The sequence below is a fragment of the Rhinopithecus bieti genome, unplaced genomic scaffold (assembly GCF_001698545.2).
Source record: "Rhinopithecus bieti isolate Rb0 unplaced genomic scaffold, ASM169854v2 scaffold_18285, whole genome shotgun sequence".
Classification (NCBI taxonomy): Eukaryota; Metazoa; Chordata; class Mammalia; order Primates; family Cercopithecidae; genus Rhinopithecus; species Rhinopithecus bieti.
The window spans coordinates 979,813-1,002,728 of record NW_016809276.1 but is presented as its reverse complement, the minus strand read 5'-3'; the positions used below and the strand labels follow the sequence as shown (position 1 = coordinate 1,002,728).

Sequence of the window (22,916 nt, the reverse complement as noted above, 5' to 3'; positions counted from 1 at the left end):
CCTGAGCTCAGGCAATCCACCTGCCTCGGCCTCCCAAAGCACTCTAGGAATTTATCCTGAAAGAATAATTAGATAGTTGATGAAAGTGTGGAAAACAACGTACGTGCTTACAGTCAACTGATATTATATGTCCTCATAGTTGAAGTTAGAACTACAACTTGAAAATATTGACATAAATATACTGACTTGTATCACATACTATTAAGTGGGAAAACAAGTGGACATGTATTTAACGGTTGCTTTTCTATTTTTATTTTTTTTTTCTTAAGAAAAGAAATGTATGCAAAAAAAGGATATATAAATAGCAGTGACTATTTCTGGGTAGTCTATTATCAAGTTATTTTATTGTTTTAATATCATTTTTGTTGGTTTGTATTTTTCAATTTCCCTGCAAGAAATAGGTATTAATTATGTAATAGAAGCAAATTATAAACTTCTTTGCCAATATATTTTACTACAATTATTTGGCTGTGATTAAAGTGAAAATTGAAGAACCTTGTCCTCCTCTGTTCACACATTCCCTGGAATCCTAGATTAATCCATAAATTAAATTTCAGAATTGGCCTCTTCTGAGGATTGTTATTATTGACAATGAGATAAATAAAGACTTTTTGAAATGAATTTACTAGAAGAGACACGAGCTTTATATTCATTTTACCATGTGCCATGTACAACCAACAGAGCCCTCCAAATATTTAGATTTAGTTTTTGCACTTATTGCTGTGTGACCTTGGGCAAATCACTGACCCTTCTGATGTCTCATATTCTTTCTTTATCTTAAAATTGGATAAAAATACACCACCTGCCTGCCCTGTGCGGCTGTTTGAAGAATTAGGTGAAACAATGACATGAGAAGGTTTTATAAACCAGTTAAGAGCTACATAGAGGAGAGATATTATCTCAGTCTTTCTTTTTCTTTGCACTTTCCTCATCCATTACATATTTCTTGTGATTTAAGAGATGCCACATGCCTGATATTTTCAAAGTAAATGCATCTCAAAACCTGGGCGAACCAGCTCTTCCTCTGCCCGAACAGCACCATTCCTGATATTAATAGCCCAAGATGGACTTAAATGTTGAAGAATCATCCAGTATTCTACTTTCCTGCTGCCTGCTGAGTCGGCTTTGAAGCTCAGGCTGCAGAATGGAATAAGATAAAATGAAATAAAAAGCTTGTGTGTATTAAGATGGCTTTTCCTCTTATATTTCTAAAAACGCCGAACGCTTATGCTGGAGTTTAGGCAAACACAATACTGATTATTTACATGGCATAATGGAAGTAAACATTCAAGGAGAAAGAGACTTGATGCTTTTACTCAGCGTGATATAAACCATTATCTCATGTTTTCTATGGAAAGCAGTCTCCGCCGAGAAATTTGGTAACTCAGTAGGCTATTAATAGGATGTGGAATGTGATTACTCCTTTTGGATTACTTCAATATGTAATTACTTTTAGGAGCTAGTAGAAAGAAACTCTATTAAATGATAATTATAGGACTGTATTTGCTTTAAGGTTTTGTAATAGCTTTAAACATGGGAGTTTTCATTAACTGTTTGCCATAGTTAATAAAGTAATTTTTCTTAAAAAGTAGCAATTTCCTGCAAAAATGGTAGCTCAACACTGGTATTAGTCTCTTATAGGAGAGGGCAGGGGAGATGAATTGTTCAGTAGATTGGCTCATCTAGGGTTATATAATCCCCTTGAAAAATATAGATGGTATCCGCAAAGTATTGTGACAAACTAAAATACTTATAACTTCCTAGAGAACAATATGTCTTAGTATAATGTTTTCAGAGGTTAACAACAACTAAATATGATTGCACATATAAAAAGAAAACATACAGAGCAGGTGATGGAGGCAAAGTTATCACAGCAGGGAAAGCTTAGTAAAGGTTCTGTTTATAGATGTCCCATGACAAACAGTAATATTGCTAGGAATACAGCCCCAGGAGTTAGACCTCCAATGTAAGTTGAGAATTGCATCAACACAGATAAAAGATTGACCACAAATATTTGAGAAGCTAGACAAAAGATGGCAGCTAAGAGTCATATGAGAACATCTGAGTTTTCTGGACAACTGAATCAATCTCTTCACTATTGTTAAAACTAAATTCATTATGCAATATATTGTTACAAGCATTTCTTTGTCAGAAAACTGATATAAGCCTAAGCTGAAAAAATACAGCAGTCTGTCAATTCAAGGTGAAACTGGAAACAAATTTGAGAACGCAGAAAACTCTAAGAGTGAACACAGGGCTTTTCATAAATTCAAATACAGAAGTATACATATCTTAGAAAGCATTATGCAAACATGATTAGTGCCACTCTGTTCAATTCAGCTCAGTACACATTTTTCAATGTTCACTGTGTGCCCGAGTTTCCCTGTTTTGGAGAAAACTATCATTACAGAATGAATTCCTATATTACATATGTGTGTCCCATGAGGTGTGTGTGTTTCTGGTTGAGAGCTATCCATTTATGTTAGTGCTTTGCAGAATTATCTCCTTCGGAGACATATTATAAGTGCACATTCACCAAAGCCAAAAGGTAACAGAAAAATCCTAGTGTAAATACAAACTTAATGCATGCTAAGTAACATTTCTGTTTTAAAATGATGGGAATCATTTACAAACTGAATCACGGGCTGTTTCGTAGGCTTCTTTTAAAACACATTTTTCTACATATAACTTCCTTCACACTTCAGTTCTTAAGAGCAAGTTCATTGTAGAAAGCCAGGCATTGGGAGAGAAAAGGCTATCATAACACCTAGGCATTTTGCCTCATCCTCTCATTTGGTGAGTGCTTGATTTACAAGGCCCCATAATTAAATACTCATGTAAGTTCAAGAAATAATAAAGTAAATCAAATCACAGACTCTCAAAATCCAAGTAGCATGGGGCGCGCCTGTCAGGCCTCTGAGCCCAAGCCAAGCCATCTCAGGTGCAGGCGGGCTGAGTCCGAAAAGAGAGTCAGAGAAGGGAGATAAGGGTGGGGCCGTTTTATAGGATTTGGGTAGGTAAAGGAAAATTACAGTCAAAGGGGGTTGTTCTCTGGTGGGCAGGAGTGGGGGGATCACAAGGTGCTCAGTGGGGAGCTTTTGAGCCAGGATGAGCCAGGAAAAGGAATTTCACAAGATAATGTCATCGCTTAAGGCAAGGACCGGCCATTTTCACTTCTTTTGTGGTGGAATGTCATCAGTTAAGGCGGGGCAGGGTATTTGCACTTCTTTTGTGATTCTTCAGTTACTTCAGGCCATCTGGGCATATACGTGCAAGTTACAGGGGATGCAATGGCTTGGCTTGGACTCAGAGGCCTGACAGCGTCTGTCTGCTTTTCTCATCAACACAGAAGGATTCAGTGGTTAAGGCTATAGCATCCGGCCTCTGAAAGCCTGGGTTTAAACCCAGCTGTAACTTCTATTTGGTTGATTGATTTGAGACAAATTATTTAATGATTCTGTGCCTCATTTTTCTCATCTATGGAATAAGGGTAACAATAATGCCTACCTATGGTGGTGTTAAGAAAATTAAGTAGACAGAGTATGGAAAGGATCTTTGCGTGGGTTGTGGAGCACAGCAACTGGTATTTATGGTACTGATGATAGTGATAACAGTAATGGGGAAAGTAATAATACGTACTAGAAAGTTTAAGATTCTTTAAGCCTGTTCTTAGTTACTGGGAAAGCAATCAACCTATGGCCTAGTACATGGCTAGCATGGATTGCATGAATATAGCAATCGGTATTCCTCCTTTCGCTCCCATGTTAAATGGTGGCATCTGTCTCTCTGTTTCCACAGGCCTGCACCGTCACAAACGTAAATGGGCAATTTCCCTACCAAGTAATGCACAGAGAAAAACGGTGTGGATGAGCATAAAAAATATATACATATATTCATCATTCCTGGCTCTTCCACCAACTTTATCTAGGGACTGCATCAGGTCTGGGACTACATAAACAAAAACAGCAATTTCTAATAATCTGCAAGTCTAGAACCTCCTTAACTAATGAAAGGGGAAGCAGAAATCGTATTAAATTTTGCCATTTTTATAATGGTCAAACAATGCTTTGTTTCATGCCCTTGAGGCAACAATTCTGCAACTACTTTTAGATATCAAGCTCTGTACCCAGCCACACTGCATTAAAACTGTGCTTGGAAGGGAAGGCCAGCTGAAAGATTAAATTGCCTTACAAAGTTGAACTAATCTCTTTTAATGCTTTACTTGATATCAATATTCATAAAGCCATCCTTCCCCCAAGGGTTTATCAACCTCTTGAAAAAAAAGATAAATGGAGTTGTTTGCATATTGACCCTGTAAGCTTCTGCTCTTAGTTTTCCCACTGCTTCATGAATATCAAAGCCAAAAAAAGTAAAATAAAATTAGACTCACTTATTCACATGCATCAAATGAGCCCATGTTTCCGAACAGAGGTGGCATTATTATTTCCGGTTTGTTCTTCAACAGGAAGACATTATAATGATTAGTGAAAATACTTGTGCTATGCAATATAAACGCCATTTGTTTTCCAGTTCTACTTCTCTGAATGCATAGGAACCTTAGTACGAACCTCGGTTGTCTCTGACTGTGAAATTTGGATTGTGAATGATTTCAGGGGGTAGGCTGAAGATAAATCTTGGTCCGTTGGCTGTGTCATCCTTGTCATCTGCACTAATTGTAACAATTGGCTGAAAGAGAAAGGTGGCCCATAAATAAATCATGCTGACATTGCACATCATTTATTCAAAAATTCCTGGCTGGCTAGAAAGACTGATTTTAATTAGAGAACATAGCTTCAGAGCAAAACCATGGCTCTGAAACCTTTTTGGGCAGTGGTTGGTATCTTCAGGTGATGCTTTAAAAAACACACTCTATTTCTAAGTGCATTGCTCCTAGCCAGAAATAGGGAAAGCAGGATTACCTGGTTGGAAAGTGGCTTGGTCTGATCACTCTCACAGATGAAACCTTCATAAGGAGCAGCAAACTTGGGAGCATTATCATTGACATCAAGGATCCTAATGGCCACTGGGACTTTGGCTTCCTGATGCCGATTGTCTGGGAAGAGAGAATGCAGACAGTCAGGAAAGGTGAAGAAGAAATACACATTGGTCCAAGCATATTCTTGGGAAAGAGTAAGCTGCAGCGACCCATTTGGACCGTGCAGGGAAAGATGTTCTTGTCACAGAATCTATGTAAGAGCAGAAGGGTGCTAAGTACAGTGGGAGAGGCATGTCTTGGGATAAATATCCATGTTAAGACCAGTAAGAACTAAAACACTTTTCCACGTTTGCTGACTATGATGCTGAGCTTTAGTTCTAAAGGCTTATCATGGAGCCTGATCCCCAGACAGTAATCTATCAAAGTGGTTCTTAAATGTGGGAGTCTACAGAAAAGCATTAAAACCATCTGGGAACATGTTGGAAACAAAAATTCTCAGGTCCTATCCCAGACCTACTGAATCAGAGGCTCTGGGGCAGGGTCCAGAAATCAGGCTTAATGACTGATCAGCTTGATGCAGGATCAAGTTTGAGGTGTTGTCCATAGATAAACAAGAACCCACAAACCTTGGACCTAAGGACTTTGCTTTTCTGGGTTCAGCAAAGACTAGTGACTAGATGGAGTCAGAAATCTTTAAGTGATTGTTATGAGTTTCAAACTCCTGAAGGCTGCCGGCTCTCTCGCCAAGTCTATACCCAGTTCTGTCAGAAAAGCAAAACATTTCCCTTTGCCTATGTGTCTTCCTAGAGAGATAACCAAAACACATTTTAAAGACTGAAAATCTGTTTAAAACCAAAAAAGTTAGTCTATCTCAGCTATTTTATTTCCCAGAATATAGAGTCTGAAGCAATAATACTTGGTAAAGCAGAATCAAAACCCTGAGAAGAATGCTTACGGATTTCTGCTGCAAAGACAGTGATGTTGAGCCAGGCTGTTTCCTCTCTATCCAGAGGTTTTGTAGTTTTAATAAAACCGTCCTCTGGATTAATAGTGAAAAATCTGTCGAGGTCAGTGTGACGATCGATGGAATACCTAAGCAGAATGCAAATGAGGCGATTAGACTAAGACATTCGGAGCAGCTTAATATTTGAATATTTTCTCCATACTATATTTAAAGCAAGCTTCTCAATGAGTTGCTTAAGCTACATTTTCTTTCTAATCAAATTTACTTTTGAAACTTTGTACACGAATCTTTTATAGAAATAACTTTGCCACGTTGGAATTCCTTATTCAGTACAATGAATGAAAGGGTTTTTAGCATATTTGATTGAGAAGTATAATAACGTGAAGCATATTTCTCCACATTTACTACAATCACCCATCTTCTGAATATTTATGGAACTGCATTTGGAAAGTGAGTTTGCCTTGCTCCCAAACTACTCAGAAAGTCACAAATGTATCAAAACTTTGCCAGATTTTTGCATATGAAATATTAAATACGTTCGAGTGTATTTCAATTTATCAAGATCATGTACATACCTAAAAATCAGTTTGTCTTTATTTAAAGAAAAATGCAGCCTGGTGCAGTGGCTCACTCCTGTAATCCCAGCACTTTGGGAGGCCAAGGTGGGTGGATCATTTGAGGCCAGGAGTTCAAGACCAGCTTGGCCAACATGGTGAAGTCCCATCTCTACTAAAACGTACAAAAACTAGCTGGGGATGGTGGCACACAACTATAATCCCAGTTTCTTTGGAGGCTGAAGCATGAGAATCTCTTGAACCCGGGAAGTGGAGGCTGCAGTTAGCTGAGATCACGCCACTGCACTCCAGCCTGGGTGACAGAGTAAGACTCTGTCTCAAAAAAAAAAAAAAAGAAAAGAAAATGTTAACTATATTTTAGTAAATCTGTTTAGTTTATTTAGTTTCAGGGGTTCTCAGTTAGCTTGGCTTTGAATTCCAGTATGCAATGTATAAAGTAAGCTTGGCCATTTACTCGTAGGGCATTTTCCCATATTTTAATGACTCCAGGCTGTGCATAATAGTTCATTTTAATGACTCCAGGCTGTGGATAAAATTTTAGTTACTCCCATCCACTAAGTTAACTTTTTACTAATAAAGAACAAAAAAAGTCACATAATACTATTGGGCTGTATTTATGGCAAAGTGAGGTGGCAGACGGGGGAAGAATGGCTTTTGCTGGGTTGTAGTAAGGTAAAATAACTTGCCCAGGATACAGTCTTGTTGTAACGGGTCTGTTGAACTCCAAAGCCTCTTCCCTTACCACTCCCTTAGACTAACTCCCAAAGGGAAAAGAACAATAATGGGCCACGTTAATTCACCTAGTACGCTGAGCTTCATAAATGGGTGATTTTCTGCTCTTAGAGGTCTAAGCTATGATTTCCAAAAATTTACAAAATGAGTATGTCAGAAGGCATTCAGTGGTGGTCAAAAATCAAAGAATAATTAGAGATAGCAGAGACCATGAATATCAGAAGGTTTAATCGCCTAGATTTACAAATGATGAAATTTACAAATGGCCTATGTCTAGTTTCTGAAAGAGACAATATTGGAAGCCAGATCTTCTAATCCCAGATCATGTTCTTTTCAGGAAAGAGGGACCCCCACTGAGCGGCACTTCACAGTATATAAACATGAGCTCATTCACGATGTCACTTAACTTCACAGCTCCCCATAAAAATGGAATGATGAGTCCCTTGCACAGTGACAAAACCAAAGATATTCACACACCTCCTCAATGTCAGGAGATGCTCAGTAACTGAGCCCTCAGCAGATAACACTATGCGGAAAGGAATCAAAAAAATAATCAAAGACTTTTTTTCCTTCCATGAGGGAGCTCCCTATTTAGTTGGCATGACAACACACATGTGGGAAAAAAGATCATTAATAAATCAAGGCATTATTCCACAGAAATGAAGGGCATGAGTTTTGGGTTTTGGAAGTCCTAAGTACAACTTCATAATTGGCTACACATAAGCTAGATGATAATGGAAAAGCCACTTAAGTTCTTTGAGCCTTAGCATGTTTATCTTCTAAAATGGAATTAATATATATATTTTTTCCAAACAGAATCTCACTGTGTTGCCCCAGCTTGTCTTGAACTGCTGGGCTCAAGTCATCCTCCTGCCTCAGCCTCCTGGGTAGCTGGGATTGCAGGAACCTGGCTGAACTGGAATATTAATAGTATCTAACTCTTTTGTTATCTGTGAGAATTCAATAAAATAATAAATGTTTAAGATACATAATGTAGTGACTCACATATAAGCAGTGCAACCAACAATAACTGCTATTGTTTTTGTTGTTGATGCTGCTGTTACACACTGAGAACAGACTGTGGAAGCTCTCATATGTAAGAGCGTGACCTTCATCCTATAGCCAGTGAGAGATCATGGCAGGCTTTGAGCAGAGGAGCAAATAAATGGACACAAGCTCTCAAGGAGATCAAAAACATATGATGGGCAAGATGGTCTGAGGAAGAGAGAGTAGAAGAAGGAGCAGAGGAAACTTAAGGATTTGATGCTGTTTTTACATACATGAGGTGATGAGAGTGAAGTACAGGGGTGACAGAGGAAATGGAATCCTAGATGATGATGAAAGCCCCAGTAGGATTTAGTGGATATTTGGGCATTTAGGGGAGGCTGAGAGAGTCCAAGGTAGCTTCTCACCTGAATGTCTGAGAGAGGGAGATTAAAGGACATCGAAAAAGAAAATATTTGCTATTGTGAATAGTGCTGTGATGAACAGTTGAGTGCTTGTGTCTTTTATTTTCCTCTGGATATATATTTTAAATAAATATTTATAAAATTGATTTTCCTTTGGATATATGTCCTGTAATGAGACAGGATCAATCATATCCCCAACCTCAGCACTACACAATATAACCATTAACAAATCTACACATATACCCCGAATCAAAATAAATGATGAAATTATTTAAAAAATTAAAAGAAAAAAGAAAAGAAAAAAGTCAATTATCAGGAAGGAAAGGTTGACATTTCATTAAGGATTGTCAAAATGCTCAGAGAGCAAAGACTCAACTCTATTGTAGGCTTCAGGAAGTCAGGGGTGGAAACAGCTGTTTTTGTTTTAAAGTATGTCACAATAATTATAAGATCAAAAATATGTCTTGGATAAATGAGTGAACCAGTGAAAGAAAAAGCAAATGGGTGAAAATACACAACAGACAGTATCATAAATGCAGAATTAGAGTCGGGGAGAAAGATCAGCCTAGGGGCAGGAAATCTGAAGCATCAACTTAGGTCAATTACCGCTTGGGTAAAACCCTATAGGTGAGTGGACACAGAGAGAGAAAGGACCAAGTCAATGCCTGGACAGGGATCAAAGACTAGTGAAGACATCAGGTACAGTGTTATCTGAGGCATAAGAGGTTAGTGCCAAGAAAACTAAAGGGAGAGAATATTTTAGAAAGGAAATTGTAAACAAAAATGTGTCTAATGCTACAATCTGAGAAAAAGAGATCTGCAGAATGTCCAAGAAGCTAAGGGTTAGGGTGATATTGCAACACCTCCATTATATGTCCAAGTACACAAATTTCCACAAAGGTAAAGAGAAACAACCAGGAAATTAGTAGGGAGGATAAAAGACCCATTAGATAAAAAGTTTGGAGGCCTGGTACAATGGCTCATGCCTGTAATCCCAGCACTTTGGGAGGCCAAGGAGGGCAGATCACCAGAGGTCGGGAGTTTGAGATCAGCCTGGCTAACATGGTGAAACCTGTCTCTACTAAATATACAAAATTAGCTGGCCATGGTGGTACATGCCTGTAATCCCAGCTACTTGCTTGAACCTGGGAGGCAGAGGCTGCAGTGAGCTGGGATCGCACCACTGCACTCCAGCCTGGGCAACAGAGTGAGACTTGGTCTCCAAAAACCAACCAACCAACCAACCAACCAACCAACCAACCAACAAGCAAACAAAAAAGTTTTGAACAGACTAGGTGCAATGGTTCATGCCTGAAATCCCAGCATTTTGGGAGGCTGAGCCAGGAGGATCACTTAAGCCCAGGAGTTTGAGACCAGCATGAGCAACATAGTGAGAACCCCCCTCTCTACAAAAACAAAACAAAACAAAATTAGGCAGGCACAGTGGCATGCACCTGCTGTCCCAGTTACTTGGGAGGCTAATGTGGGAGGATCACCTGAGCCTAGAGAGCTCATGTCTGTAGTGAGCCATGATGACACCACTGCACTCCAGGCTGGGTGAAAGAGTGAGACCCTGTCTCAAAAACAAACAAAAAAGCTTTGAATATTCTCCTATAATTTGCCTGACATTTCTAAAGAACAAAGACCCAAGTAGGTAGAAGTGGGGGGTTGCTTCGAGTGTGGTATTGAGTATCCTTGGATAACTATAGACATGGAAATTGCCTACATGCACAGAACAGCTACCATTTGAAAACATGACCCAAATAATCAATCGTAGATGTGAATCCTTGGAGACAATGAGGTGCAGAGGAAATGAGTGAGTGTTTTTACGTCACAGTCACTGCTCTTCTAAAAAGTTTATAATGCACCTCGATATTCTAGGCCAAAGATAACTCATTTAAAATTCACACTGTGAAGATTTTTAAGTAGTTTAAAGGTGTTAGAAGGGTCCATAGTCATTATTTAATGTATCTTTCTGCACAAAGAGAATATAGTAATCAAACCTTCTTGGGAAATCTTTCCATTAGTGGCTGCTGGGTTAAAGTAAAAAGCTCAAAATGAACTCAAGACAGATCTGGGTTAAAATCCAGTGTTTGACACTGACTGTCCATGTGATTTTAAAGAAGTCCCATCATTGCTCCGAGCCTCAGTCTTCCCACCTATTCAGTTCTAGAGAAGCCATAGCCGCAAAGGATGTCAGTGAGAACTGACATTTTTTGTAAAACCTGTTGTACAAGGCTGAAAAGATGTTCAGTAAATGTTAATTATCTCTTTTTTCCTCAGAAGAATCAATGTTCAAAGATCCAAAAGCAACCCAACATCACTTAGAGTTGGGAATTCCTTCTTCCCTGCCACTATTTTCTTTGATATAAATGGACAAACTCCATTGTCCATGTAATTTGTTTTCATATTTAGATCCATTTACTTTTTCTTAAGTGTCTGCCTCCGTAAGTATACTGGGAACCCCCAGTGTGTGCTCAATGAAGATTTGTCAAATAAATGTGTGAATAAGATGTCATCACTTCTCTCACGCTTCCTGTTTTACACTCAAAAACTGTGAGCTTGACCTTCTAAGCCAAATCAGGAGTTATTTTATTTATTTACTCAATAAATATTTGCTAGACATCGACTTTGGGCCATGTGCTCTGTTTGATGGAAGGTGCAGTGATGATCTAGAACAGGGGTCAGCAAACGTGTTCTGCAAAGGGCCAGCCAGCAAATGCTTAGCTTGTGCAGAAATTAGAATCCCTGTCTCAACTACTCAACTCTGCCCTTGCAGCAGGAAAGAAGACGTAGGTAATATGAAAACAAATGATGTGACTGTCTTCCCATGTAACATTACCTACAAAAATAGGTGGTGAGAAAAAAGATGAAGAATTCACAGTTTCTGATTTCAAAACATAGTACAAAGTTATGGTGATGAAGGCTATGTGGTACTGCCGTATGGATAGACATATAATTAATGGAATGTAATCAAGAGTACAGAAACAAACCCGGTTTCTATGACTATGAATGGTCAATTTTCAACATGAATGCCAAGACCATTCAATTAAGAAAAAAATAGTCTTTTCAACAAATAGTGCTGGAATAATTGGATACACACATGCAAAATAATAAAGTTGGACTCCTTCCTGACAACATATATAAAAGTATGCTCAAAATTGATAAAAATCTAAACGTGAAAGCTAAAACCATAAAGTTTATTTTTTTAAAAATGTGTAAATCATTCATGACTTTAGATTAGACAATTATTTCATTATAGACATTTAAAAGAAAAGAATAGACCCACTGGAATTCATAAAAATTAAAACCTTTTGTGCTTCAAATGACACTATTAAGAAATGGAAAAGATATCCCATGGAATGAGAAAAAAAATTGCAAATCATATATCTAATAAGGCCCTACCATTCAGAATATGTAAACAGCTCTTACAACTCAACAATAAAAAAACAAATAATCCAATTATGAAATGGGCAAAATACTTGAATAGATACTTATCCTAAGAAGATATACAAATGGCTAATAAGCACATAAAAAGACGCTCAGGCCAGGTGCAGTGGCTCATGCGTGTAATCCCAGCACTTTGGAAGGCAGAAGTGGGTGGATCACTTGAGGCCAGGAATTTGAGTTCAGCGTGACCAACATGGCAAAATCCTGTCTCTATTAAAAAATAAAAAAAATAGCTGGGCCTGGTGGTGCACACCTGTAGTCCCAGCTACTCAGGAGGTTGAAGTACAAGACTCACTTGAGCCTGGGAAGCATAGATGGGACTGAACTGAGATCGTGCCACTGCACTCCAGCCTGGGCGACAGAGGGAGACTATGTCTCAACAGTAAATAAATAAATAAATGAGAAAATAAATAAATAAATAAATAAAAGATGCTTGATGTCACTAGTCACTCCGGAAATACATATCAAAACTATAATGACATATCATTTCACACCCATTACGATAGCTATAATCAAAAAAGGCAAAAAAGTGTTGGTGAGAATGTGGAGAAATTAGAACTCTCATATATTATTGATAACAAAGTAAAATGGTACAGCTACTATGGAAAACACTTTGGCAACTCCTCAGAAAGTTAAACATAGAGTTACCATATAATCCAGTAATTCCACTCCTAGGTATATGCCCAGGAAAGACGAAAACATGTTTAGGCTAAGACATGTCCAGGAATATTCAGCATTATCTGTCACAGCCAAGATTGGAAACAACTCAAACACGCATCCAAATGATAAATGAGCGAATAAAATGTGGTGCACGCATACAATGAAAAATTACTCAGCAATAAAAGGAAATGAATTAGTGAGGCACTCTGCAACTCAAAAGGTTCATGACTGAACCTCAAAATCATTATGCTACATGCAAAAATTCAGTTACATAAAACCACATGTTGTATTATTCCATTTATATGAAAGGTCCAGAATGGGCAAACATACAGACACAGAATAAGTTAGTTGTTACGGGAGACTGGGAAGAAGGAGAAACAGGGAGTGACCGCTAATGGACATGGGATTTCTTTGGCGGGGAGAACAATACAAATATTCTGGAATTAGACAGTGGTAATGGTGGAACATCTTCATGAAATATACTAAACACCAACAAATTGTACAAGTTGAATAGGTAAAGTTCATGCTTCATTATATGTAAATTTTTTCACAACAGAAAAAAAAAGAGAGAGAGAGAGAAAAGCAAATGGCAGCCAGGTTTGGCCTATGGGCTATAGTTTGTCAAGGCCTAAACTACACAGACATCTAGCTCTTTGAGACTCTCCTCTAGTGAGAACATCGCATAACCTAAGTGTCCCTGTGATGTAGCCTGGTGGGTGAGGTAGAGAGGAGCTAGTGGAAGGACATCCGATACATCTCTAGGGAGCCCTGGAAGAATTCCTACAGGAGATAACACCTAAGTGGAGATGGAGAAAATGAGTCCAATGTGGCAACTTGGAAAGGCAAGTGCTACCAGCTAGAAGGAGGAACATGTCAAGTCCAGGGATTAGGGGAGAGCAGGAGAGCTTCAAAGAATGGATGGAGGTAGAGGGGTGCAAAGAAACTTTTTAAACTAAGTGAATGAGGTTAGATTATTTTGAAAAGGGAGACAAGAGGGAACCATTTGATCATTAACTTTTTTCTTGCGTTTTAACTAAGGTAAGATGTGATGTTTGGATGTGCATTGTATGAGGGTCACTCTGGCTGCAGAGTCAGGATTCATGCAGAGAAGTAAATGAAAGACTGAGGGCTGGGAGACCCTGTGGAGGTACATAAAGAAATCCAAGCAAGAAGGAAATGAGGGGAGTGGCTGTGGGGAGAAAAAAGAAACCCCTGCTAGAATCTGGTCCAGGGGAAGTTCCAGGGCACTATCCACTTTCACTCTATAAATGTGTGATTCAAGCCCCTTCTCCACCCCCTTCTCACCACCCTCTCAGCTTAAGTTCCAGGGCACTATCCACTTCCACTCCATAAATGTGAGATTCAAGCCCCTTCTCCACCTCCTTCTCATCACCCTCTCATCTTCACCATTCGCTTCATCAGTCATTACCTCAGGATGAAGAGGAGAGTGGAGAAGCAGAACTCTGGATCACTTTTCCTTTTTTTTTTTTTTTTTTTTGAGACAGGGTCTCACTCTGTCACCCAGGCTAGAATGCAGTGGCTTGATCTCGGCTTACTGCAACCTCTGCCTCCCAGATTCAAGTGACTGTCCTACCTCAGCCTCCCAAGGAGTTGGAATTACAGGTGCACACCACCATGCGCAGCTAAATTTTGTATTTTTAGTAGAGGCAGGGTTTCACCACATTATCAAGGCTGGACTCGAACTCCTGACCTGAGGTGATCCACCTGCCTTAGCCTTCCCAAAGTGATGGGATTACAGATGTGAGCCACGGTGCCAAGCCACAGTTCTGGATCACATTTTTTGTCACAAAAAAGTATTCATAATAATAAAAGCACCTGAAATTTATTAGGACACTTTACTACTCTTCCAAAGTATTCAGCAGCAGTTAGACAGAGCTGACTTTCCTTGCCTCCTGCTCAGTGGCTGCATCATTCCAGGAAAGTCACTTTGTCTTGCAGTGCCTCCAGTTTCCTCTCATTTGAAGGGATAACAATGTATGTATCAATTAAGTTGAGGAGATTGATTAGATCACATAGCTAACCTCCTCATAGAGTAACCGGAGAATGGGAAGGTATTTAATAAATTGCAATTAGTATAATTATTTGACAATAATTATTTATACTTCCCCACAGTCCCCTGAGGCAGACAGGCCCAGTTCAGGGCTCCGTCACTTAGCATGCCTGGGGGAATCTGCATAGCTTGAACAATCTTATCCAAAAAGTCAGGAACAGAGGTGAAGGAGAGCTCATGTCTTCTAAATCATAATCTTGTTTACATTCTACTGAACCTGATAAACTTGGACCCTTTTTGAAATTGAAGAACGTGGTTCCTACAGGGCTTTTCCAGAACCTCTTGACTTTAAAATTCCCCATCCAAGCTCTTAAAGTAAATCCGTCGTACCTTATTGGGCTGTTGGCAGCATCAGGGTCTTTGGCATGCACTCTCCCAACCACGGTGCCAGCAGCTGCATTTTCTTGGACTTCATGGATGTAACTTGGGGCCAAGAACATAGGGGGCTCGTCAGCATCTTCTACTGCAATCTTGACGGTCACAGTGTCCTTGAAGGGGCCATTGCTGATAAACTTCGGGTCGATGTGCACGTTGGCTGCCTCTACCTTCAAGCTATAGGCTCTTTTGGTTTCAAAATCTACAGGCTGGCAAGAATGAAGAGAAGATTGACAACCAATTCCTTGAATGGAAGAGAAAGAACTGATTGTTTTATAGGGAAGAGTGAATAGTTCCTCAAAGGGAGAAAATCAGACTCTACTCAATATCAAATTTCCTGAGCCATTTGGTCAGAAAATCACACAAATCAATTGCTGAAACTTAGAATGTGCCTAATGGGTCATTCTAAGAGCACGACAGACACAGAAAGACCATGTCATCTAAAATGAACCTTATTCTATATAGCAACACTAGTGTTGCCCAAATAAGTCACTAAGAATTACCTAAGGAAGGGAATTAAAACACTACAAAAAAACATTTGGTACCTCATTCTGAAAAGTAAGAATCTTGGTAACAAAAATACCCACTGAGTTTCAGCCAAAACCATGTTCTTTTGATGACTGGTTCATACCTCTCCCACCCGCAACCATCCAGCTTGATCATATTGAAAGCTTCATGTTGAAAGTTTCTGACCACGTTCTGTTTCCCAATGTCTGGGACTCTTATCAGCAGTGGCCCATAAGATGACATAGGGTGGTTTATAGGTAATTTGATAGGTGAGGTCAAATGATATTAACTTACATACTGAGATAATTATTTATTTTCCAAGTCTTTAAATCCTTGACACACCAAGTAGAACACCGTTTTAACATATCTGCTCTGTTTCGCAATCTCTTTTGTGAGTTATTATGATACAACTCTAGCTAGAATGTAATGGCATCGTTTTGGTTTGATTGCATTTATTTTAAGTTACCTTCTATTTTGGCAAGTGACAAGATAATGAGGGAAATGTTTCCTTTTTTAAAATGCTTCCTTTTTTAAAAAAAAGAATGCATATATATTAAAGATGGTCTATTTAAAGAAAAACAAATGTAAGCAGTAAAATTTTACACGAATATGAAAGAAAAAATGAGTAGTAGCATTTGAATGGCTGTAGTTATGGGGAAATTGATGGTAAACACTGCCTAATTTTGAATGAGAGGAGTTACAGTGAATCAGTCAGCAAAGGATGGAAAGTAACATTGTAGCAGAGAAACAAGCCCTGCTGCCTAGGAAACAACTTTCTAATTAGTGCTCTGGATGTTGCTGAACTACCAAATGTTTGGAAAGAGTTTCATCTTCTAAGGCGAGCATCTGCTGGCCATGCTGTTGTCATTTGCCTGGCAAACGCTTATTCTGAATGGGCATACAGTCACGGGGCTTATTCCTGATCTAATTTTGCAGTACTCCACGCTGAGCCTGATGATCCCAGTTTCAACAGTGTTAAACACGTTCAATATCCTTGATACTTTTTCTACCATCTTCCTACCTCCCTCTTCCCAGAGTCAGGCAACACTACCTTTTTCCAAATCTAAACCAGCCTTTCCATCATCCTGGGACTCAGCAGTTCCTTTCTCCTTGGCTAGGTTACTGAGCAGCAGAAAGGAAAGATATTTATAGACTGAACATACGAGATTGCTGCAACTTCTAAAAAATCCCTTCAATCATTAGATAGCATTAAACACTGCAATATGATAGTTCTGAGGCTGGGTAATTTATAATCAGAAAAGAGGAAATTTTCTAATATCAGATAGTCTGTTGATCTTACTACAGCAGAATCTTTTGTACTTGGTTTAGGCATGTGCCTAAGGACCTGGAGCCATTTTCCCACTGGGAAGCCTTGTTGGTGTTGAGGACAATATCCTCATGCTGCAGTTTCACATCCCAAGCTAAGCTCTCCAGCCCTTTGCAGAGGTTTATGTGGGATGTCCTTTCCCAGTTTGGCGAGATTCCAAGTCTGGTAGTCAGTTCAAGCCTCATGGCCTTGTGAAGTCCTCCTCAACAGCCCCAGATAGATTTGTGTGGCCCCCTAGTGGCCCTTTGGCAGCCCTTCATTTCCCTTCCCAGCGAGGTGGGGGTGGGAGTGGAATGGAGGAGAGCATCCCTAAGAAGTCTACTGAGTCTTACTGCTCTTTGCTGATCTTTGTCCCACGGGATGCAAGAATGACTGTACCAAGTGGTCATACGCATCCGTTATTTTGCCTGAATGAGGAGTGGGGTTGATAGATGCTTAAAATTTAGACATTTGCCTACAATTTATTCCCTTCCTCCCTCCAAGAAAGATGTGAGGTAGTTTCCCATGTGAACATTTAGATCCATGTTATGAGTAGTTGAAATAAAGCTAAATGAGGCAACACATTGCATAAGCCATAAAATCTTAATACCCCCTAGTTTACTAATCCCACCTCTGAAAATCTTCCCTGAGGGATTAATTCAACAGAAAACCAAAACAAACAATATTCAAAAATGCATGATATTTGTTAGATATAATAGAAGGTTATATCTAATCTGTGGAAATATACACACAAAACACGAAATCCAACTGTGAGGTTTTATTAAGGAAATAATGATTCGTCAATAGGATGGGATGTTATGTAGTCATTAAAAATGATTATGTACATTATATAACAGCATGTAAAATGTTTATGATGTGACATTAAGTGAACAAATCAGATCACCCTCTGATTGCAACCGTGTTAAATGTTATGTATCCATATCTATATATGTGCGGACAAAGAATATAAAGCAAAATCAAACATAAAAAGTTTTATTAAAACAGGGAATATTAAAAATGCCTTATAATTCTGCTCTGACACTGCTTTACAAGGAGTTTATTTGGTTGAAAATAAATAGCTCAGACACTGTGCGGTGATTTCTCTGAGATAAATGGGATTCCCATTCAGCCAAAGGTGCTGCATGAACAGATCGGATTTTCCCCTCTAAGTCCACGAAGCCACCTAAAATCTCACCTTCATTTGACCCTGGTTCTTCCTCCGCTAACCACATAGAGACTGTCTAACTACCTCAAGGGTAGTTTCTCTCTCCCCTGTTCACCATTAAACTTAAGAGAGTCAGAACGCAAGAGGGATTTATTGCTTTCTAAAATATTCAATAAATGAATGATTCTATCTAGTAATTATTTCTTGAATTCTTCTCCTTCACTACCGTCTCACTGCCTCTTCTACCTTCTTCAATTCTTTGTAATGTCTCCGTTGAATTTTAACAAGTTTGTTCATTGGTTTTACTGCATCTATCTTAAGACTCTCAAGATTGAAGGTATTGCAGCTTTTTAAATGTGTCCTGTTTCCATTGATACTAGCCTTTCATGAGTTATCTTTTTCTGCCTTTTCTGTCCTTAACTATCCAGCAAATTCCTCCTCATCTATCAAGACTCAGCTTGAGAACTGCCCCCCTCAAGAAGTCATTCATGACCCACGTTCATAGGTCTTATCACATCATTGCAGGCAATTTTCAACTGGGGAGTGATTTTGCTCCCAGTTACTCCAGGGATATTAGGCAATGTCTAGAGTAATTATTTTTACTATTATTATCAGGACATTGCGATGGGGTAGAGCATGTGCTTAATGACCTTTATTGAGGGGAAGCCTGGGATACTAGATACTACCAAATATCCTACAAGGCACAGAACAGCCTCCTACAACAAAGAATTATCCAGCCCAAGACATCAACACCTCCAAGGCTGAGAAAACTCTCTCAGTTTTAATTATTGTTTCACTTCACTGTCCTGTTAAATTGTGAACTCCCTGTGGTCAGGACTCTGTCTCTTCAACTTTAGATTTCCAGCCTCTGGCAAAGGGCCTGCCTGACAAATAATAAGAACTCAATAACTCTTGGTGGAAAAATGGGTGAATAAATTAGGAAATAAATAAAAATACTAAGTTAAAAAATACTTTAAAATGCAGAAATAGTGCCAGAATGTCTCTATAGACTTTTATGGTATTAAATTGCATGTAACGACTTTCACAAGGAGTCATATTTTTACTCTGTTAAATTCATCTATAATTTTTCTTTTTTTTCCCCAGTGGACATTTGGAACTTTGTGCTACAAGTTTGAGCAAATGTTCTTTTACAAATGATATAACATCTTACACTGTTTAAAACCTAAACGTCAGTGTTTTATAGAAGATTATTCCTTTGCCTAGAATAAACACACTGAATTGGAGGCAAATGTGCAAATTAATCATATGCAGAGAGCTCATTTGCGATGTGTGAGTTCCATGGGGGTGATTTAAATGTTTCAGGATTTCAGAGATACAGTGTGTGTTTATGCCCTGAATACACTGAAAACAGGTGACAACCTTAGCATAACCAACTACCCAATTACATGAACAGCAAAGGATGGGAGGCAGGAATCTTTGATGTCAATGTTCACATGTCAGTGTCAAGCAGAAGAGATAGTAATATTAATTAACGAAGTAAGTTGACAGCTCTAGGCAACACACAATTCGCACAGCTACTTTTCCAGAGGAGAAACCAGAATTAGTGATGACTACCCTAGCTCCCTGTGGTTGATAATTAGGCTTTCTCAGTCCTACCATTCATCCATTAACGTTGACTTTTCCAAGTATCCAAATTTCACCCCAATTTCCATATCCTTCATTTTCTTTATTTTTTTTAACAGTCACTCCCTACCTTCTCATTGTTTTGTGCCCCATAATATTTTCCCCAACCCCAACACACTTTAAAATGTTGTAAAAGGCCAGCTTCTTAGCACAGGTCACTCCTTGCTCCCCCACCTGAAAGATTCCTTTCAGGACCAGTCTTCCCCCACTGGTCCGTCCTTGCCTCCTCTTTAGCTACTGGCCTCTTTATTGATTCTTCAAATTAACTTTCTATCAGTGTTACAGTCCAATCTTTTCCACCACACCACGGAGTTTAATATGCATGCTACAAAACCAAGTTGAAAATGAATGCTTGATTAAAACCAAGGTAATCCCATCCTCCAATTCTGATTTAATACTCCATACACTTTCATGATGGAGAGGTGTTGATTTCTCAAATAGTAAATCACGGGGAGAAACCATTTTAGAATGTATGGGAACTATTTCTCCACTTGGAAGTGAATCTTATCTGGCTCTCCTTTACAAACACTTTCTGGGCCAGCTGTTTTCGAAATGTCTTGAGAGGGAAGTTGTTCTAGAATAACCACGGTGTGAATTCCAGGTCTGCATGCCTGAGCTGTGTGACAGTGACTGGGTCAAACGATTTCATTTGTCTGAGACCCAATCTCCTCAAAATTAAGTGGAGGTCTCTTTGCCAATTGGGATAATACTACCTACTTTATACTTTTGTTTGTTTGTTTGTTTGTTTTGTTTTGTGAAAATTGAATGAAATGATGTTTGTAAGAGGCTGGTGTTCTGTCTTGCCAGTAGTTAGTGTTGAGTGAATGTAAAAAAGAAGAAACACTAAACTTCTCCTTGTAATAAATTAATCCCAGAGACATGTTTTTGATGACTGACTCTGGGGGAAGGTCCACAGACTACCTGACTATGAGGGGAGGTCCACAGGCTATTTGACTATGGGAGAAGGTCCATTATTGTTGCTTCTCCAGGTTCACTTGAGATAAAAACAAGCAGAGAATTGACTTAAGTTTCACAGAGGGTCCAGCAATGCAGTGAACCTTGAATGTTCAAACAAGAAGAGTTTTGAGCAGCCTATCTAACAGATTCAGTGTGGCAGAGCTAAGGGGGCAATTCCATGCATGCTCAGGGCTGCTTCTTCAAAATCTAGATTTATTTCAGTGTCCTTCCCACCATGAGAGAACTGTGCTTGCCTCCATCGGAAAACATTTAAGAACTGACTAGCAATCTCGGGCAGGTATCACCAGCCCCTTTTGTCAGCTTGTCCGCAGTAACAGAAAGGAATATAATTCTGTGATCTTCCAGGGCTCAGAGCTCAACTACAAAGCTGGGTCGGCCCCCGGTTTCACAAATTCTCATTTCTTAACCGTCGCCTCCCTATTTCTTGCAGTGTTGCCTTGGCAGAGCAGGTCACACCCACTGACATGTCTGATTCCTTACCCTAACTCACCTTTTTCAGCTTTATCACCCCCTCCTGGGTTTCATAGTCCGTTGTGATTTCAAACAATTCCATACCATCTCCATCAACAATACTGTATGTGACTAAGCCATTTTCTCCAATGTCTGGGTCTTTAGCTTTCACTCTTCCTACTTCCTCCCCAGGGACGGCTGCTTCTGACACAGACATCTGGTATACGCCTAGAAGAAGAAGACATCTACTTTTATTTTCCCTTTTATTTGGCAGCTGCAAGACTAGATTTCATTGAATCCCAATAAATTTCTCAAAAGATTTGAAATTGAACTTTCTATTGACTGAAAACATGAAAGAAGTGAATGGATGTGGGGAGGAAGATCCCACATGGCCTGCTTGTCAAAAGAATGTGTTCTATGAAGGGTAATAACGCAATATCTGGGACCAGGTGAAATGCTGGGGTCACCTGCCACATGTAAGGGAGGAAAACAATGCTGTGTTACATTTCCCATCAGGTAATGAGGGAGAACCATGCATATCTTCATTTATCGAAATAACTGAAGATTCTTTTCATGTCTTCAGGATGGTCCATGAGTTAACTCCAAGACTCACTTATGGTATTGCCAACAGCCCAGGAAAAAAAATTCTGTTTAAAAGCCTTCCTTCAACAGCTCCATATTTACTTTAAAAATGCAAACTTTATCTTTAACATCACTCCCTGTCTAACTCTATATTTGACACTCCCCTTATTTCACCTCCTTCACAACTTGCCTCCTTCACAAGTTGGTCATTTGTTACCTTCTCCAGAAAGCTTTCCTGCAGTGTGACCTTCCTATATATTTATTTAATGTTTATTGGTGATTTGTTTTCTAAGGCCACCAGAACGGGCACAAAAGAACCAGCGACTAGACAAGTGTAGGAGCAAAACTGCAAGTTTATTTTGGTCACCTAGCTTCAGGGGAAGAAGGTGGGTAGGGGGAGAGGTCTGTTGGCCTCCGGCAAATGAGGCCAACAGAGTCACCCGTGGAGCTCTCGGACGGAGTTCCAACAGTCCCGACCGCAGTGGGGAAGCTGGGAAGTCCGTGCGTGGCGTTCGTCCTGAGCGGCTTTTCTAGGAGTGGGAGGGCAATAGGCGGGGCACGGGCGTGTCGGGGGGCGTTCCGCAGGTGCGACCAGGTAAATCTTGGTCTCTTCAGATTGACATCACCTGGCGCATGCCTAGTTGGTCTGCACCTTCCCAGGTCGCCGGCTGCATTTTCGCAAGCCCGGGAAAAGTTGGGGGGGGGGGGGATGAAGAACCCGGAAGTGCACCATCTTGCCTCCGTTCGTCCAAACAGTCCAACCTTTTATTGATAATAGTGATAAAGGGGCGCCATGGGTCTGTCTGGCTACTTCCTGCTGTTAAGAGGCGCTGTTAAGGTCGGGGCCCATGGTTGGCATTTGGACGTACGGATGAATAAAATAAGGCACAGTATTAGTACAGGAATGAGGAATGGAAGCATTTGTTGGAATAGGGGCAAAACCCAGAAGGGAGGTCCCGGCAAGGTTGGGGTATTAAGGTTCTGTATTTCAGTTTTTTTTTATTTTATTGAGGGTTTGAATGTTAGTGTCTACTAGGCCTGACTTGCTAACATAATAGCAGCACTATTCTCCAAGGAAGAGACAAGTGCCTCCTTTTTCAGCTGTAAACAAG

At 39.6% G+C, this 22,916-nt stretch overlaps 1 protein-coding gene across 5 annotated transcripts in view; it reads right to left on the bottom strand.

The window, feature by feature from the left end:
- CDH11 (cadherin 11) overlaps positions 1 to 22,916 on the bottom strand; it is a 182,282-nt gene that overhangs the window by 23,987 nt on the left and 135,379 nt on the right. For all 5 annotated transcript variants that reach the window (XM_017889051.1, XM_017889049.1, XM_017889050.1 and 2 more), the window contains 5 exons: positions 21,263 to 21,450; positions 15,128 to 15,381; positions 5,892 to 6,028; positions 4,920 to 5,053; positions 4,569 to 4,686 (listed from right to left, as the gene is read on the bottom strand). In XM_017889051.1, the coding sequence (XP_017744540.1) occupies positions 4,569 to 4,686; positions 4,920 to 5,053; positions 5,892 to 6,028; positions 15,128 to 15,381; positions 21,263 to 21,450 (831 nt within the window). The remainder of the gene's footprint in view (positions 1 to 4,568; positions 4,687 to 4,919; positions 5,054 to 5,891; positions 6,029 to 15,127; positions 15,382 to 21,262; positions 21,451 to 22,916) is intronic.